Source organism: Hipposideros armiger, unplaced genomic scaffold (assembly GCF_001890085.2).
Source record: "Hipposideros armiger isolate ML-2016 unplaced genomic scaffold, ASM189008v1 scaffold_82, whole genome shotgun sequence".
Classification (NCBI taxonomy): domain Eukaryota; kingdom Metazoa; phylum Chordata; class Mammalia; order Chiroptera; family Hipposideridae; genus Hipposideros; species Hipposideros armiger.
The window spans coordinates 509,881-530,007 of NW_017731432.1; the positions used below are offsets into that span (position 1 = coordinate 509,881).

At 41.8% G+C, this 20,127-nt stretch overlaps 1 protein-coding gene across 1 annotated transcript in view; it reads left to right on the forward strand.

The window, feature by feature from the left end:
• LOC109383347 (uncharacterized) overlaps positions 1 to 20,127 on the forward strand; it is a 37,923-nt gene that overhangs the window by 7,984 nt on the left and 9,812 nt on the right. The window contains exons 6-10 of the mRNA XM_019643690.1: positions 2,613 to 3,765; positions 12,960 to 12,966; positions 14,960 to 15,274; positions 17,069 to 17,249; positions 19,014 to 19,099. Coding sequence (XP_019499235.1) covers positions 2,613 to 3,765; positions 12,960 to 12,966; positions 14,960 to 15,274; positions 17,069 to 17,249; positions 19,014 to 19,099 — 1,742 coding nt within the window. The remainder of the gene's footprint in view (positions 1 to 2,612; positions 3,766 to 12,959; positions 12,967 to 14,959; positions 15,275 to 17,068; positions 17,250 to 19,013; positions 19,100 to 20,127) is intronic.

Sequence of the window (20,127 nt, forward strand, 5' to 3'; positions counted from 1 at the left end):
CCATCAGCTCCAAGTCAAGTAGTTGTTTCAATCTAGTTATGGAGGGCGCAGCTCAGTGGCCCATGTAGGGATCGAACTGCAACCCTGGTGTTATGAGCACTGCGCTCTAACCAACTGAGCTAACTGGCTACCCCTCAACATCCTTTTTAATACAGATTTATCTTCCCACCTTTGTTAGGATAGGCTAAACTGCTGTAGCAAATAGACTTTAAAATTTGGCTCAAACAGAATAGGAATTTCTTGCTTATGTACTGATCTGGGAGAACCATTTAGTTCAATGGACAGTTCTTTTCCACCTGGCAAATCTGAGACCAAGATTTCTTCCAGATGGTGACTCCACAATCCCCTCAGGCCTCCTCGTCACCTGAATTTAGTCAGCAGTTGAATAAGTGCAAAGAGGAGCTTATTTGGGAGTTTTTTATGGGCCAGCCTGGGGTGGTTCACATCACTTTCACTCTCGTTCACTTAACGGAGGAGACCTTTGTCAATTCACTCAATCAAATTCAAGGAAGAATGGGACCTATAGTATAGTCGTGTGTTCAAAAACAGAGAGAACAGATTTCAGTGACTAGCAAGCAGCCTCTGCCACAATCGCTGAGGAGTGTCTATCTTTTACACTGCAATTCTCTTTCTTCATAAACTCCCACAAGTGCATTGTGGTGGTTTCAACTATCCCTTTGACACCTGTAGTCTCCATATTTTTATATTTGTCTTATACATTCATATGGACTCTATTCCCACATATCCCTCATATTTAAGACACCTCTATATAGATACACTGTTGTCACTTCCAACCCAGTATGTCCAAAAACAGAAGCCATCTTCTCTCCCAAACAAGTTTCTCATCCTGACTCCTCCTGTTCTTTCAGTCTCTTAAGACTAGAAATCATGATATCAGCAAGAAAGTATCATGCTTTCAACACTCAGTTTCCGCCTCATTCCCCATGGTTTCTTCTTCAATGTTAGATCCACCTGTTAGATCCACCCCTACTCTTCATCTCTGTTGATGAAGTGCTAAGCCAAGTTCCCATCATCTCATGCCTAGTCCTATGATTTTCTAGTTGCATTTGTTAATGTCTTATTTTCTTTTTCTGAATCATTTTGAATGTTACTGCCAGATTTGGCCACTTGAAATATACATTTATCTTGTTCTTACCCTAAAAAGAAAGTTAAGTGACTCCCTATTCCCTGTAGTGAGTAATCTAAGCATCTCTACTTGCTTTTTAAATCCACTCCAAAATGTATCCAGCTACTACTGAACACTTTGTGCTATTACTAAAGTGAAGTTAGAAATCCTGGGGAATGAGATTTCACTGTAAACAGGAAATAGTCACATTTTGGGATGGCAGGGTCCAGAAGGGAAGGATAGAAATAGAGAGTAAAAACCAGGGAAACACTCTATTCCAAAAATATGTGCCATGTGTACTATGGATAGAATATATATTCTCTATCCTTTAAGATTTTATACCATAGTTAATATTTTGGCACAGATTGAGACCATTTTTCTCCTCTTATGTAAACAAAAATTACAAAGATTGATAAAAATCCCGAGTTTGCAGGGAAAGGCAGCCACATTCACTAAGTGCACACATACTCACGACCCAATAATTCCTCTTTAGTTAATCCTGTGATACACTGACAGGAGTGTACACAAATGTATGTGTAATGAGAAGGTAAAAAATTGGCTACTAAAATACCAAATATTTTTCAGTAGGGAAAAGTATGATATGTCCATAAAGTAGAATGCAATGCAGTTGTTAAAAAGAATGAGATAAATCTAAATGTACAGACATGGTGGAAGGGGACCTAAAAAGTATAGTTGACTTAAAAAATAAAATAGATGCAGAAATACACACACACACACACACACACACACAGACACACACACACACACACACACACCATGATCCCTTTTTTCTGCAAATGTATACTTAAGGCCACATATACATAAATGCAAACATTCATATGCATATATTGTTGGGAAGTCGCTGGACAGATGCATTCCAAAATCCTAAGAGACGGGAGGGACTGGAGATGAGATTGAGAAAGGCTACCCCTTTTTAGTGAATGCATTCCTATATTATTTAATGTTTTATTTTAAAGTGTAAAAAAGTATGAGATAAACACTTAAAAAAATTTTTTTTTAAGATTTTTATTGGGGAATTGGGGGGATGAGAACAGCGCTGGGGAATCGGGGAAGGGGAACAGAAAACAAGTTGCTGTTGTTTTAAAATTTTTTTTAATAAAGAAATTTTGTCACAGAAATATGGACTTGAGATGCTATGGTGTTAGAAGCCTGTCTCCCTTAACCTCATCTCTTGATATTTGCCCTTACAGCAATGCTCTCTTCTTACTCCATTTCCTCTTGCAGTTCACATGGATGGACTCTCCCAATTTCTTAAAGTCACCTCACATACTTAAACTGCTTCCTTTGACCACTTCCTCACTTCCTTTCACATTAGCTTTGTAGGTGGCAGGATCACACTCGAAGACTGTCTAAGCTTCCTGTACCTCATATATGTTATTGTTTTTCCCTCCCATTCTCAGTATGGCCATTTATTTTTTTTAAATGCAGTGAATGTGGATCATTTACATTTCTGGATTTCTTTCAGACTTGGAGAGTAAAACAGAATGCAAAGAGTCAACCTTAACAAATGGTATTTTGGGGAAAGAATTACCCCATGGCCTGATAATGGGAAGGCCCACAAGAAGGGGGACCTTGTATTCCACATGTGGAAGAGTCTCCAGATGTGATACATTTGAAAGCCAAGGAATGGGTGAGGGGCAGATCCCCTTGATCCACAAGAAAATGCTCACTCTGGGGAGAGGCCGAGAATCTAACAGATTTGAGAAAAGTATCAACGTGAGCTCAAAAGTTATTCCAGGCCCAGTAGGTCCTCCAAGAAAAAGAGACCATAAATATGACAAACCTAGAAGGAGAAATAGATACAATTTAGATTTGATTAATCATCCAAGGAGTTGTACAAGAATGAAAACCTTTGAATGTAATATTTGTGAAAAAATCTTCAAGCAGCTCATTCACCTTACTGAACACATGAGAATTCATACTGGAGAGAAACCTTTCAGATGTAAAGAATGCGGAAAGGCCTTTAGCCAAAGTTCATCCCTTATTCCACATCAGAGAATCCATACTGGTGAGAAACCCTATGAATGTAAGGAATGTGGGAAAACCTTCAGACATCCATCATCTCTTACTCAACACGTGAGAATTCATACTGGGGAGAAGCCCTATGAATGTGGTGTGTGCGAAAAAGCCTTCAGCCAGAGCATTGGGCTGATCCAGCACCTGAGAACTCATGTTAGAGAGAAACCTTTTACATGCAAAGACTGCGGAAGAGCGTTTTTCCAGATTAGACACCTCCGGCAACATGAGATTATTCATACTGGTGTGAAACCCTATATTTGTAATGTATGCAGTAAAACCTTCAGCCACAGCACATACCTAACTCAACACCAGAGAACTCATACTGGGGAAAGACCATATAAATGTAAGGAATGTGGGAAAGCCTTTAGCCAGAGAATACATCTTTCTATTCACCAGCGAGTACACACTGGAGTGAAACCTTATGAATGCAATCATTGTGGGAAAGCCTTTAGGCATGATTCATCCTTTGCTAAACATCAGAGAATTCATACTGGAGAAAAACCGTATGATTGTAACGAGTGTGGAAAAGCCTTCAGCTGTAGTTCATCACTTATTAGACATTGCAAAACACATTTAAGAAATACCTTCAGCAATGATACGTGAAATACGTTCAGCATCAAAAAATTCTCATATTGAAGTGAAAGAAAGCCTCTAGTAGTTTTCTGACTTTTGGATTTATTGGTTTAACCCAATGTTACAACTATTATTAGTTTTGCCATATTAAAAAACACCTATTATAAGCATTGTTTCAGAAAAGCAAGGACATTTAAAATACAAGAAGGATATAATCATAAAGAATAGCCTAATACATTGAATTAAGTGAGCTTTATGAAAATCCCCCAAATTTGTCTTTATTTTTCTCATTTTACTATGGTCCAGTGAAAACTTCATCATGGCAGGGCAGTGATCTGTGGACTGGCTTTTGAGAATCACTTTTAAATATGCCTTTAATGACTCAGAACAACTTTTATTTTAGCCCCTTATATGGCTAGAAGATGTATAAATAAAAATTTTGGTTGGCTCATTTCTAGAAGAAATAATGTTAAAGGGAGCTTTCTAGAATTGACAGATAACCTATTATCCATGAGGTATTTACATATATTTTATGGTTTCTTATAGAGAAGAATTGTCAAACTTTTCTGAGAAGGGCCACATAGTAAATATGTTAGGTGTTGTGGGACCTTAGGCCTCTGTCAGAAATACTCAACTCTACCATATAAAGACCGGTGTATCTCAACCTTGGCATTACTGATATTTTGGGCTGGATACTTTGTTATGAGAACCTGTCGTATGCACTGTGGTATGTTTAGCAGTATGTCTGGTCACAAGATGCCAGTACTAGAAGCCAACTATTTCCCCACCCGTAGTGACAACAAAAATGTCTCTAGACATTACTAGATGTTCCCTGGGGATCAAGATTGTACCTGCTTGAGAACTGACATAAGTGTTCCAATAAATTTTATTTAAGAAACAGGTTTTGTGTTGCCTTTAGTCCAAGGGCTATAGTTTGCCATCCCTGCTATAACATAATGGCTAATGGAAAAAAAACTCATTTGATGTCAAATTAGTATGTTTGTGTATATCTGTGCCATAAGTCTTATTTCCTTATCAATGCATTTGGTATTTTGTTGCAAGAATTTTTAAAAACCACATTTGTAATGCTGCTGTAGAAGCCTATGAATTATTTATGGAGATATTTATGAAGACTTCAGTGTATAATGATACTTTTTTGTTCACTCATAAGTACTTTGGGATGTATTTCTAAAAGATAAGCACTCTTTAAACATAACCACAATGCCATTATTGCACCTAAAAGGGTTGGGCCATAATTCCTTAATATATATTGATGACCTTTTGAAGATGGGTATATTGAGACTGATGGTTGTTATTTTAATTTTGTTAACTTTCCTTTTGATAAGCATACAGTATTAGATTTGAAAATGTGCTTTCTGTTGATTGAGAGGAACTTTGAGATAGCCCTCAGAACAACGTATCTAGGAGCCCACTAAAGAGAACGAGGGAGGCGACTGCAGGGGCTATATCGAGGCAGGGGAGTATGATAGAAGAAGTGGAGGAATTGACTCATAGTACTTCACTACGCTTAATAGATACTGCATCCTTCCAAACAGAATTGGAGGTAGGTCAGGTTCAACTTCTTCTTACATGGCAGAACAATTCAATTGCCTGAGATTTGTAAGTGTGAACTAGCCAAAGCAAAGCTATAAATCCAGAATATATAACATCGCTTGATTTTTCCTATTACTATATTTACTTTTTTAATTTAACTGGTCTCTAGTTCTTAAGGCCTTATATGACTGATGGGCCAAGGGACAGAGGGGATACACACCGTTCCTTACAAATGTTCTGCCATGTTTCTGTGCTCTTACATTCCGTAAGAATTTGGGTTTCCTTGATGGCTTCCTTCAGTGAAAGGCATGACTGTCACTTTTCTCTATATGCCTCGGTGACCTCATCGTCCTACAGCATGAAATACCATCTCTATTGAACTGCCAAACCCATGTGTCCAGCCCAGACCTCCCTCATGAACTGCGGCCTTGTTCCTGACGTCGGGCCTTTGCACTAGCTGCTCCTTTGGCTCTCCTACACCCTTGCCTTCTCATCTTTGCTCACACGTTGCCTTTTACTGAAGCCTCTCCTGACCATGGTACTTACTATTGCAACCTGTTCCATACTCCCCAACTCCAACATTCCTCAAAACCCTTAGCTTGCTCTACTTTTTATTTTTCCATCACGTGTTACCTAAAATACTAGATATTTTTACATATTTATGGTGCTTATTGTTTACTGTTGTCTTCCCCTACTAGTATGTAAACTCCATGAGGGCAAGGATCTGGTTTTTTTTCACTGATGTATCACAAGTGCCAAGAACAGTGCCTGGCACACAGTAGGGACTTACATATTTGTTGAATTGTTTTGAACTGAACTGAATTATGTATCCCCATGACAACAGAGAAAAGTGATCCCTGTACTTTCCTACCTAGATTTTATAGGTAAGATCTTTTTGTTTCCTTTTTTTTCTTTTTGCTTTGCAAATGAATCAAATTTATAGACTTCTAAGAACTATGAGCTATAACTGTAATATGGAAGGGTATTTTTAAGTTAGTCAGAAATATAGCTAATTAACGACATGCGTTATCCTTGTTTTGTAAGCGTGAGTTAATAAAACACTACGGACGGATAAAAGACAGTACAGCAGCAGGGGCGAATACAGTAGCAGACAGGAGAGGTCAACATATTTTTGGTAAGAAGGGCGGTTACTGATTTAGCAAGGCCTACAGAAAAGTATGCAGGCAAGAGGAGGTCCCTGGGGAAGGCTGAGGCCTTGGAGACACTGCACATCATGGAAGATGAAGGGCTGAAGATAGGGCTTGGTTGGAATTCTGTACTTAGATCCCAAGGCCCTTCACCTGCCCTATACAGCAGGCTGCTACACACATATTCCTCTCTCGTGCCTTCCTCCATTCCATTAACACCTTCCCTCACCTCAAAAGAGACTAGAACTTTGTTCTCTGGTGAAGGACCAGAGTTGCTGTGTAATCAGGGACACCAGACACAGTAGAAACTAGGGGTAAGACGCAAGGCTAAACTGGAGACTAAGGCTACATTCTGAACTGTGGGCCCTTCATCTGCCTTTGTCAGTGAGAGCCAGGCTCCACCCCTTCAACAGTCTCCACCCCCCCACACCCCACACCCACACACAAGCAGGAGGTTGGAGGAGCCTTCCCTGGAGAAACGATGTACCAAACGCACCAGCATTTGCAGATACTTGAATAAAAAAATCAAGGCGTATAACTCAAATGCCCTACACATGTAGACTGCGCTTCCAATTTCTCTCCAGGAAGAGGATAGAAATGAAGGGTATAGAAATAGATGTATAGACACAAGACAACTTTTCAGAATTGAAGGATAGGAATTCAGATGAAAAGGATCTATGTGCTCAGAACAGTAAATACCAACAGCTAATATCTATCATGTACTTACAATGTACCAGTCACTGTTGTACTTTTTTACATATTGATTCATTTAATCCTCACAAAAATCCCATGAAGTGTGTTCTATTCCCATTTTACAGAGCAGGAAATAGAGTCATGGAGAGGTTAAACAAGTATGGGCACCCAGACAATAAATGGAAGAGCCGAGATTTGAACCCAGGCAATCTACTTCCAAAAATAAGCCATACCAAGGAACACCATTATTAAATATTACAATTCCAGAGGCAAACAGAATGTGCTAAAGGCTTCTGTAGCGAGATGATAGGTCATTTCACCTGTATGGGAATCAGAAAAGCCTCAGGCTCCTCACAGCAATAATCAACATCTTCAAAATTTTGAGAAAAAAATGACCTTCAGCCTAAAATTATTTGCCCCAACCACTACCAAACAAGGGTGAGGGCAAAATAAAGACATTTTTAGAAATACCAGTGTCTTCCTTTCTCTCCCCACCCAGCTTTTAGTCATGCCCTTGCAAACACCCTCAAGTCCATATGTATATGTTTTTCACACCCTATCTTAGTCCATTCTAGTTGCTATAATAAAACTATCATAGGATGGGTGGCTTATAAACAGTAGAAATATACTGCTCACAGTTTTGGAGACTGGAAACCCAAGATCAGGATATCAGCATTGTTGGGTTCTGGTGAAGGCCTTCTTCTGGGTTCTAGACTGCCAACTCACATGGTGGAAGGGGCTAGGGAGTCCTGTGGGGTCCCTTTTTTAAAAGCACTCATCCATTCATGAGGGCTCCACCCTTATGACCTAAGCACCTCCCAAAGGCCCCACCTCCTAAATACCATCCCTTTGGGCTTTAGGATTTCAGCATATGAATTTTGAGGAGATGCAAACTTTCAGATCATAGCACACCCAAATTTATATTTTTAACTCCAAACTCTCTCTGCACATCAGACTCCATGTACACATTTGACTCTTGGATGTGTTTGAGGCATCTGAAATTTAACAAGTCCATCTCTGAGCGTGCTCTACCTCCAGTATTTCTTATCTCTGCAAACGGAACATCTAATAGCTCAGTCAGAATCATCCTTGACTCCTCCTTCTCTAACTACATTCAAGCCACCAAAAAATTCTGTGGACTGTATCTTCAAAATCCATCTTTTCTCATCACCCCCACTGCTACTGCCTAGTCCAGTCCATGATTTTCTCTCATCTGTATTATTGCACACTTGTATTCCCCACAGTTCATTCCCCAGATAGCATCCAAATGATTTTGTTACTATGTAAGGGCATCCTGCTTCTCAGTTCAAAACCCTCAAGGGCTTCCCATTTTTCTCAGAATAGATCCAATGTTCTTACCATGGTTTGCCTCGAGCCATACTGCATTTCTTGCTGGTCCATGCATATGCCCACAAACGCTCCCACCTCTGGACCGTTGGCCTGCTGCTAAGATGCTCTTTCTCCAGATATCAATGTGGCTCCCTTCCTGACTTCTGTCAGGTCTCCATTCAAATAGCATCTCATCAGAGGGACATTCCTTGATTACCCTCTAAAAGACAGCTCCCCATTTCTTATAGCTCTTCTCTTTTGGATTGATTATATTTTATTATTTTTTTCACCCTCTTTACTTCGGTTCTTTTAGTGGTTGCCCTGAAAGTTATAACATGCATTAAAAAAAACTTTACTAAATTATAATAATCATCCAGAAAAGTGCATACATATAAATATCTTGATGAATCTTCAAAATTATACATATCTATGTAACCTGCTCATAGATTAAGAACAGAAATTATAGGATTCCAGAAGCATCCCTCTTCCCCCTTCCAGTCATTATCCCCCAAAGGGTAACATCTAACACCATAGGTGAATTTCATCTGTTTTTGTACTTTATATAAATGGAATCACATGACATGTATTCTTTTGTGTCTGGCTTCTTCTGCTCAACACTGTGTTTGTGAGATTTATTAATATTGTGTGTAATTGTAGTATGTTTATTTTCGTTGCTGTGCATACTCCATTTTGTGACAGCAAAATAAGCAAAATATTTATTTACCCATTCCACTGTTGATAGGCATTTAAGTTTGGGGCTAATATAAAAAGTGTGTTATTAACATTCTAGTACATATCTTTTGGTGAATACATGTGTGCATTCCTGCTAGGGATGGGATTGCTGGGTCATAACCTTCAGCTTTACTAAATACTGCCAAATACTTTTCCAAAATAGTTGTACCAATTTATACTCTCACTAGAAGTGTCTGAAATGTCTGGTCTTTAATTTTTATCTGGGTTAATTGATCAGTTTTTTCTTTATGTTTATCACTTTCTACTCCATTAATAAATCTATGCCTATTTCAAATTTGTAAAAATATTCTCCTACTGTCTTCTAAAATTTTATTGTTTTACCTATCACATTTAGCTCTGCAAACCATCCGGACTAATTTTTGTGTTGTAAGTATGAATATCCAATTGACTCAGTACCGATTTATTAGAAAGACCTTCTTTTTCCCCACCCTTGTCATCAATCAGGTGACGGTTGATGTGTTTGTCTGAATCTGGACTCTTTGTTCTGTTCCATTGTTCAGTTTACCTATTCTTGCACCAATACCTACCTCATTGTCTTAATTACTATAACTTTATAATAGGTTTTCATATTCAGTAATATAAGTATTCCAGCTAACAATGTGCATTTTTTACTTATTTAATGTTATAAATTTAATGTTAATGAAAACCTCTACTCTCTTCAAAGATAGTCCTTAGAGTACTTTAACTTAGCTTAACTTAGTTAACACTTAAAGTGTTACATTTTATTTTATTTATTTATTTATTTATTTATTTAATATTTTTTTATTGAGGAACTGGGGAAAGGGACCAGCCAAGTTGTTGTTCTTTGATCTTCACTTGGGAGGGCGCCAGCCGCCATATGACTGCCTGTTGGCAGCTCATGGCCTCTAAGCTCAAGGTGCTGTGTTCAATCCTAGTTACGGGTGGGCGTAGCCACCATCCCATGCAGGAGTCGAACCAGCAGCCTTGTTGTTAGAACAGTGCATGCTCTATCCACTGAGCCATCCGGGCGGCAGCTCAGTTCAAGGTGCCGAGTTCAGTCTTAGTTGCGGGTGGGCGTAGCCCACCATCAAACTGTTGCTACACCAGCTGAGCCATCCTGCCACCTGTTGGCAGCTCAGCGACAGCTCAGCTCGTGTGCAGTGTCACTGGCTCATGTGGGAATTGAACCGGTGGCCCTGTTGCTCAGAGCCTGTGCTCTCAAGCCAGCTCTCAACCAACTGAGCCACTCGGCCAGCCCAAAGTGTTACATTTTAAATTAGAATGCTTTAACTCCATTCACCACCCACCTCCTGACCTATATGCTATTATTCTTGGGTATTTTAATTATATGTTTAAAAACTTCACAAACTATTAAGATTTTTTTAGTCTGTATCATTAATGCTCATTTAGATTTAGTGACATATTCTGCTTTCTTTGTTTTTCTTTTCTTTTTGCATCTTTATCCTTTTATCTGGAATCATTTTCTTTCTGCCAGAAGTTCAACTTTGAGAATTTCCTTTAATATAGTCAGCTGGTGGCAAACTCTGTTTTTGTTTGTCTGAAAATATCTTTATTTCATTATTCTTAAAGGATTTTTTTTTTACTCTTCATTGAATAACTCTGGCTTGTCAATTATTTTCTCACAAAATATTGAAGATTTATGCCTTAAACTTATGAATAAGGAAAATAATGATTCGGGGTGACGCCCGAATCCTCACTGCTAATGTGAAATGAATTTTTGAGCGGGTAAAGGTTGCCCCTAAGGTGACCCGCCTACTTTGCGGGATGCCTGGGAGTTGTGATCTGCTAATAAATCTTAAAAACCAACCAACCAAACAAAAAAATATTGAAGATTTCATTGCACTGTCTTCTGGCTTTCTTTGCTAAGTTTGTTGTCATAATGCCACTTGTGTTAGTTATCAAACTTTGTCACTGTATTAGTTAGCAACTGCTTTATAACAACTCTAAAACTTAATGACTTAAAAAAGTTTTAGTCTCACATTTTTCATGGGTCAATAATTCAGAAGCTGTTTATATGGGAGGTTCTGGCTCAGGATGCAATCAATATGCAAAGATGTTGGCTGAGGTTGGAGTCATCTGAAAGCTTGACTGTAGTTAGAGGATACACTTCCAAGATGGTTCACTCATATGGCTGGAAAGTTGATGCTGGTCATTCTCTGGTTTTCCTCAGAGCAAGCAATAAAGGAGTGTGCAAGGTAGAAATGGCAATGTCTTTTATGGCTTATCTTCTGAAATCACACACTATCACTTCTACCACATTCTATTCTTTAGAAATGAGACTGCCTCACATTCAAGGAGAGAGAAATTAGTCTCCACCTATTGCAGGGAGGAGTGAACACACTTTAAAACCACCACAGCCACTTTAAGATTTTCTCTTTGTCTTTGGTTTTTTGTAGTTTCATTATAATGTGTCTAGATGTGGATTTCTTTTCATTTATCCTGTTAGGGAGTTATTTGAGTTCTTGTATCTGTGATCTGGTTGCTTTCATAGGCACTGAAAAATATTCAGCCATTATCTCTTCAAAAACTGTCTCTGCCCTAGCTTCTTAAACTTAAATTTATGCTAGATCTTTCCACTGAATCATCTATGTCTCTTATCCTTTCTTCTGTATAGTCTATCCTTTTGTTTCTTACTGCTGCATTCTAGATAATCTCTTCTGACCTATCTTCCATTTAATTTATTCTCTATTCAACTATGTCTAATCTGCTGTTATATGCATTCACTGAATTCTTAATTTGTTATTGTGTTTCTCAGTCATAGAATTTCTATTTAGTTCTTTTTTATAGCTGCTCTCTCACTTTTTATAGTTTCCAGGTATCTGCCAAAACTGTCTGAGTTATCTTTTATTTCTTTGAACAAAGAAAATATAAATTATTATATAGTTTGCATCTGATAATTTCAAAACAAGTTGTTTTTGCATGTCTATTTCTGCTGTTTGTGGTTCTGCTGAAATAGTCACCAAAAGAGTCTATTTTCCTTGTGTACCTGTTTATCTTTAATTCTGTACTTAACATTTCTATGAAAACTGATGTGTAGGAACAAGTTAAGGCCTACAATTATAATGCTTTCCTCCAGAGAGGATTTGTATTTGCTTTTGCCAGGCATCTGGTGGCATCATAGAGATGACCTAAAACCAAGATCAAGACTTGAGACAGGCTTCAGTTTGACCTCAGCCTGTAAATTCTTCTTAAGCTATTCTACTTCCAATTCTTCCTCATCCAGAGGGTGCAGCTGTTTGGGGTCCCAGTTATTGTACAGAGAGGGTTGTCTTATTTTTTTTTTAAGATTTTATTGGGGAGTTGGGGGAGGGGAACAGCGTTGGGGAATCAGGAAAGGGGAACAGACAAGTTGCTGTTCTTTTGTTCTTCAGTCTAGTTGTGGAGGATGTCGTTTTACTGGCCCATGTTGGTATTATCATTGCACTCTTCCCTGGTGAGGCAGTCGCTCCCCGGCCATTGGACGGCCACTCATGGCGGCTCATGGCAGCTCACAAAAGCACACACCGGCTGCCTGGCCAGCCCCACTGCAGCCTACACCGTCGCCGGCAACTCACGGCAGCCCAGCTCCAGGTCGAGCTGTTGTTCACCATCTTAGCTGTAGAGGGCGCAGTGTCACTGGCCCTCAGTGGTATCTGAACCGGGGCCCTGCTGCTCAGAGCTGGCGTCCTAAGCCAACTCTTAACCAACATGCCACTGGCCGCCCCAGAGAGTCTTCCTTTTAACTCCTCACATATTGTATGTGTTGTTTTTCTTCTTTGAAGTGCAAAAGTAAGATTATTATTATTATTTTTTATTGGGGAATTGGGGGGATGGGAACAGTGCTGGGGAATTGGGGGAAGGGGAACAGACAAGTTGCTGTCCTTTTGTTCTTCAGTCTAGTTGTGGAGGATGTCGTTTTACTGGCCCATGTTGGTATTATCATTGCACTCTTCCCTGGTGAGGCAGATCAGTCGCCAGCTTCTGGACGGCCGCTCACTGCGGCTGCTGGCCGCTCACGCTGGCTGCTGGCTACACACGGTAGCCCCTGGCAACCCACTGCCACAGAAGCTGCAGCCTATGCCATCGCCGGTGACTCACGGCAGCCCAGCTCCAGGTTGAGCTGTTGTTCAGCATCTTAGCTGTGAAGGGCAGTGTCACTGGCCCTCATATGTGGGATCCGAACCGTGGCCCTCTGGCCTCCCAAGCCAGTTCTTAACCGTCGCGCCACTCGGCCGGCCTAAAAGTAAGATTATTTTCGTATTAGGTAAATGCCTCAGGGCAAAAGCATCTGCCAGTGTTCCAAGTTAGATAACCTCCCTGGATCTGGGCTTTCCAGCTTATGGTCTGGTGGTTCTATCTTGCCATCTCTTAGACACCTTGTTATGGGCTGAATTCTATGCTCCCCAAATTCATATGTTGAAACCCTATCCCCCAGTACCTCAGAATGTCACTGTCTTTAGTGACATATTTCAGTGATTAAACTTAATCACTTTAAAAAGATACTTGAGTTAAAATGAGACTCTAGGGCATGCTCTAAACCAGTCTGACTGGTGTCCTTATAAGAAGAGAAAATTTGGATACACAGAGGGGCATGCAAACACTCAGAGAGAAGACTGGGTGAAGACACAGGGAGAAGGCAGCCATTTGCAAGCCAAGGAAAAAGGTCTCAGTAATCAACCCTGCTGAGACCTGGATCCTGGACTTTTAGCCTCTACAACTGTGAGAAAATACATTTCCATCATTTAAGCCGCCCAGTCGTTGGTATTTTATGGCAGCCCTAGCAAACTAACACACACCTTTAAGAATATATATATATATATATATATATATATATATATATATATATATACAATTTCAGGCTTCTACTTTTTAAATATTTTTCTTGTTCTTTGAGTTGGGTTGATATAAATATCCTAGCCTAGGGCCTCCTAAGTGGCACGTTGGTTAAGAGCTGGCTTGGGACCCTGGTTCGGATCCCACATGTGAGGGACAGTGACACTGCCCTCTACAGCTAAGATGCTGAACAACAGCTCAACCTGGAGCTGGGCTTCGGTGAGTAGCCAGCGACGTTGTGGGCTGCAGCCCCTGCTGCAGTGGGTTGCCATGGGCTACCGTGTGTGGCCAGCAGCCAGTGTGAGCGGCCATCCAGAAGCCGGCGACTGATCTGCCTCTCCTGGGAAGAGCGCAATGATGGTGCCAACTTTGGCCAGTGAAGCAACGTCCTCCACAACCAGACTGAAGAACAAAAGGACAGCAACTTGCCTGTTCCCCTTCCCCCAATTCCCCAGCGCTGTTCTCCTCCCCCAATTCCCCAATAAAAATCTTAAAAAAAAAATAATTCTAGCCTACTATTCATATTACCAGAAAGAGAAACACCAGTTATCCTCTGTCCCCCACTCTACACACTGCTTCCCTTTTCCTCATAGCCCTATCACCTGGGATATTATCTATTTATTTTCCTATTTATCTATTTACACTCACTGGGATTAAGATCCAAGAAAGCAGGGACTGCATTTTATTGACTGCTGTATCCTCAGAGCCTGTAACAATGAGTAGTAGATCGTAGGCACTATAAAGACAGTTGTTGAATGAATAAATGACTAACAGAGAAGGGGCTTCCCCACAGGAAGTGCTGGCCAGACACATGGTCCCTCCGGACCACTGACAGGAAAAGCGGGGCTGTCGGCCTGGGTGGCCGCTGTCTTTGGGTCTGGGCCGCCCTCGGGGGCGCGCTCCGCTGCATCCAGGTTCCGGGTTTTTCCGGCGCTCCCCGCATCCCTAGAGCGGGCGGGCCCCTTGGCGGCCCTCGTGGGCGGAGCCGGCAGCGGGGCGGGCAGAGCCCGCCGGAAGACGCGCGGGCGCGGGGCCGGGTGGCAGCGCGGCAGCGTGGGTGGGCCGCACCCGGGATCCCACAGGGGCTGGCGTGAGGGCGTCCCGCGGCGCTGGTCACCGCGGGGGCGCGTCGAGAGGCAGAGGCTCGGGGGGACGCCGGGCTGCGGCCGAAAACACAGAGCACTGGAGTGCACTTGACCGCTGCCGCCGCCCCGGCTTTGAAGCCGCAGGCGGCGAGGTGTATCCTCGCCCGGCTGTGCGGGAAGTGGGTTCAGGGCACCCCTCCCATTGCGGCCCTCAAAGCCGCGCTTCTGGGGGTGCAGCTGGGAAAGGCCACCTTGGAGGGTCGGTGGGTTGATGGGAAGCAGCGGCACCCGCCCTAGGCCGCCTCTCGTTGGGTATTTGGAGAAGACCCACTTCCAGTCCGGAGGCCGACGTGAACGTGGGGCGTTTTTCTGAAGAATGATTGTGTCGAGTGGGGATGTGGTCCGTCTATGAAAGGCTGGGCAAGAGCAAAATCTGTTACCACCCAATCTTCCTCTAAAGAGACACCCTCTGGAACTGAAAGCCTCAAGGGGGAGCGCTCTCATGTCCCCTCCTCTGGTCCTGCCAGCGTCCAAAGCCGATCTGGTGAGTAGGAGGCCACACCGCCTGTGTCTGCTGTCGCTAAGTCCGAGGGAGGCATGTCTGGGGGCTGTGAGGAGGGGCATCTTCGAAAGGAAGCTTCTCTGTTTCATAAGTTTCTCCACTTTGGTAACAAGACATTTACTTTTTATATATTCAAAGGCAGCATGTTTCCCACAGGCTCCAAATTCGTAGGATGCAGCTCCTTTCTCTCCATCAGTCACAGATGGAAAAAAAGAGATGCCCATAAACCACATACACTTCCTCACAAACTTCAAAAAGTTGGGTGGGCCTCCTTTCCACAGAGCTAGGGCTGTTCTTGGAGCCCCAGATGCACTGGATCCCCTTGCTGTGGAGCGACCTACCTGCTCAGATTGGATGAGCTAGCTGATGGCATTTGAGGTTTTTTTCCAAATTTGCTTGTTACACACAGTTATGCAGTAATCCTCATTATACTCGAAGTACCATATTTCCTCCATTTGAGGACATACCCCTCTCCCCCAAGTTTAACATTTTTAAAACCAGGATGCATCTTAACAGAGAGGTTAAAAGAACTTGCCAGTTGCTAGACAAACACGTGGGTGGTGATGTGTCTGTCACTGCTTGCCCACGTGAAAACTAGTTATGTGATTATTCCATCAGTAGAGATACTTGATATGAACTTTAAATTGAGATTCTAATTGTTTTAAAAAATAACTTAAAGAGATAATGCTATGATGCAACATTAAAGCAAGAGATTTATAATAATGTTTATTAAAGGGTTTACTGTATGCCCCACATTGTCTCAATTAATCAACATTACAGCCCTATGAATTATTATTATTATTATTCCTATTTTATAGATGAAGAAACAAGCTCAGATAGTTGAAGTGCCTTAGAGCTTTTAAGTGCATTTCAAAGCCTGATTTCAAAGCCTGTCTGTCCTCTTAACTTTCAAGTCTTATTCAGACTGAAGATGCATGCAACTTACAAGGAGGGAAGTCAAGGCAGGGTCTGTGTATGTTGGTATATCTTTGGTGTTTGTGTATCTTTGGCTGTTTGTGTTTGTGTTTATGGAATGGGGAGATGGAGCCACATCAAGAGCATTGATTATACTTTTTCCCACATAGATGCCAAGCTTTTTGTTTTTGGATGTTTTTAATATATTTTTTGCAAGTTCTGGAGTCCTGGCTGTGTAATGGGTGCTTCAAGATCCCTCATCTCCTGCCTTTTGCTCCTCTAGGAGAAGATGGAGGCATGCACTCAAACCTACTCAGCCGGCTGCCTCCCAAGGAGGCAGTACTTAATTTAAGAGAGGAGTCGTTTTTTCAGTGTTGTTAAATTCACATTGGTCTCTAGGAGCCCTGTTTCTGGTGCTGCAGGGACGTGCCACAGTCCTGAGGGCAGGAGATTGTGATCAGAGGAGGACCACACCACTGTGAAGCCTCTCAGTTGAAGTGCTGGCGGTTTCCTCACCAGAAGTGAACAACCCAGTTGGGCGGGCATCACCATGCTGCAGCGGCTCCTGATCACCCTGCCCGCCGAGGCCGGCACCTGGGTGAAGCTGCAGCATCCAAGGAAGGCCAAGGAGGGGGCGCCCCTGTGGGAGGACGTGACTAAGATGTTTGAAGGAGAAGGTGAGCACAGACTGATGGATGGGGGGTCAGAGGGAGATGAAGGAGGTCTCATGTGTGCATGTGTGTGTGTGAAGACGAGTACACACTTCATTGTTCTAGTCTCTTGGGGAGAAAATTGGGGGAAAGCTGGTCTTGGGTTCATGCTTTTATGGCTTTCAGGAAAAGGATAGCTGTGAGAGAAAATATTGTGTTCTCAGCACCGGCTCCTTGCTGCTCCACGCTGCTGCCATCTCCCATCCTCAAATATAACACGTGACAGGGAGACAGAACACGAGATGTTTCCCACCAGCTGCTCCCAAGTGTGTAAATGTGATTCATGGATAGCAAGGTCAAAAGTTTTGGCACCTTTAAGCCCGCCAGTGGTTTTCCTTCACAAGTTCAGTCATTTTAGCCAGAAACCAATATTTTCACAAGTTTCAGTTCTTTCTTTTCATCTTCTGCTGAGAGGAAGGACTGATATGCTTGATTATTCTCATTTTACTTGAAATATGTGGTTTCAGTGGGAAACATGTCCAGGATTACAAAATAAAAACGGTCTGGTCGGGATAGATAGATGGACAGAGGAATTCATGTGGTCTCTTAGTTCATACCTTAATCACTTCAAATTCAGCCAATTTTTATTGTATTCTAGATGTGTCAGGCAGGGACTCCGCTAAGCATCTTGACAGATGGTAAAATAAATAATGATCTTTAACGCTAATTATTAATTGACAGAGATAGACACATACCCAAATCAAAATAATAGAAGATAGCCTAGGAAAATGTTATGGTCAAGTTCTTTGGGGAGACAAGAGATAGAAAACATTCTTCCAATTGTGCTTCTCTGAGAAAGTTTTGCAAAGCAGATAGCACTGAATTGGACCTTGAAAGATGTATAAGTTTTTTTTTTATAGAAGATTTGGGGAAACAATACAAAAGTGGGTACCTTGAAGAGTGGTTCAGAGAGTGGAGACTACTGTAGTCTAACTGAGGGTTAAGAATGTGGTAGGTTTGGCCAGACGAATGGCTCAGTTGGTTAAGAGCATGAGCTCTAAGCAACAGGGTCACTGGTTCGAGTCCCACATGGGCCAGTGAGCTGCTCCAGAGCTGAGCTGCCGCTGAGTTGCCAACAGGTGGCAGGATGGCTCAGCTGGTGAGAGCGTGCGCTCTTAGCAACAAGGTTTCCGGCTTGACTCCCACATGGGATGGTGGGCTACGCCCCCTCGCAACTAAGATTGAGCATGGCACCTTGAGCTGAGCGGCTGTGAGCTGCTGATGGGCGGCCAGATGGCGACTGGACTTGGAGCTGAGCTAGCTGTACCCTCCACAACTAAGATTGAAGGACAACAACTTGGCTGTTCCCCTTCCCCAATTCCCCAATAAAATCTTAAAAAAAAAAAAATGTGGTAGGTTTATGTGTCCAACAGGTAAAGGATGGTGGTTAGAGGAAACTAATGCTGGGAAAATGTCTCAGGTGGATTGTAAAGTGCCTGGAAGTCCATGGGAAGTGTCTGGATTTTTCTTTGTTGTTGGGAACCTCAGAACCAATGAGTGGTCTGGTAGATCTGTGCTTTTGGATCACCATTGACCCTTGGAAATACTAATGCCCAAAGCAGTGCTCAGTAGCTCCCCATTAAGGAGGTTCCCGTCTGCTCTTGAGTGGCTTTGAATGTCCCTCTTTGTGAATGTACTGAGGGAGGAGCCACAGTCAACTGGTCTGCAGGTAGTTTTTTGATTTGGGGGATTTGGGGAGATGCAAACCTCATGGCTCGTTTCTTTCCCCAGCTCTGCTATCTCAGGATGCTGGTGAGACCCAGGGAGAACGTTTAAAGGATGAAGTGACCTCTGGGGCCATGACAGCAGAATCCCAGGTAGGTTGGAGTTTCCTTTCATTTTCTTGATATGCTTCTTGGCTTTTAAGGTTATAATTTGCCCTTTTTGGGGGAATGAGGTGAGTGTTGAGGCTAATGAATTCAACTGAAGGAACTCAGAGCAAGTTGCTCTTGTACAGAAAACTGGGCCAAGGTGGTAGCAGTTTACATGCTGATAACAGCTCCCTCCATGTAGCTCTGGTTTCTAACCAACACCTAGATCTAACATTGTGCTAATTTCTGTAGAGAAAGCAAAATGAATGATATCTATCTAGCCCCTAAAAAGCAACTGAGATACTACTTGGGATCTAAGGTAAGCCAGATTTTTTTTTTTTTTTAGTATTTCATATTCAAAAACCTTGCAAGTGAGAAGAAAGTGTTGACCTTCTTAGTGATATACACATATCACTTGTAAACTTCATGCATTGACCCTTAGTATAGTATTGAGAGCAGAGATCAAACTGCAGCCAAAAAAATAAGTAGAGAAGAAATGGTTAGGCTACATAGTGCACACATTAGGCTGGACAGATAGAACAGGGTGTCAGAAATGGGTGTCCTCACTACCCGGTGGAAGAATAGGTAAAAAAGAAGGCCAATTGTTGAGTAAGAGTTAAAGGAAGACTGTTCAAAAAGACAGTTTTTGAGGATAGAAGAGTTTTAAGTGAAAAGAACTCGAGTTCTGAAATTAGATGGTATAGGGTTTGAACTTATCTCTTGTATTTTACTTGCTTGGTGATCTGAGCAATTTTTTTTTTTTAAGTTATTTACAATCCATGTTTCCTCAGCTAATTCAGGTGCTAATACCTTCTAGGATTGAAGTGTATTCCCAAGTTATTTACAGAAATATGGAAGAAGTGCTAATAGTCTAATTATTTAAAGAGTTATTTTATTTCTGCATTCCACTTCTCTGGAATTCCTTACTTTCTGATATTTGTCAAAAACTGATGGGTTCTTAGCACTGGTAAAAAAATTTTTTTTTTATTGAGGTATAATTTAATATAGGAAAATACACTTAAAATACATAGTTC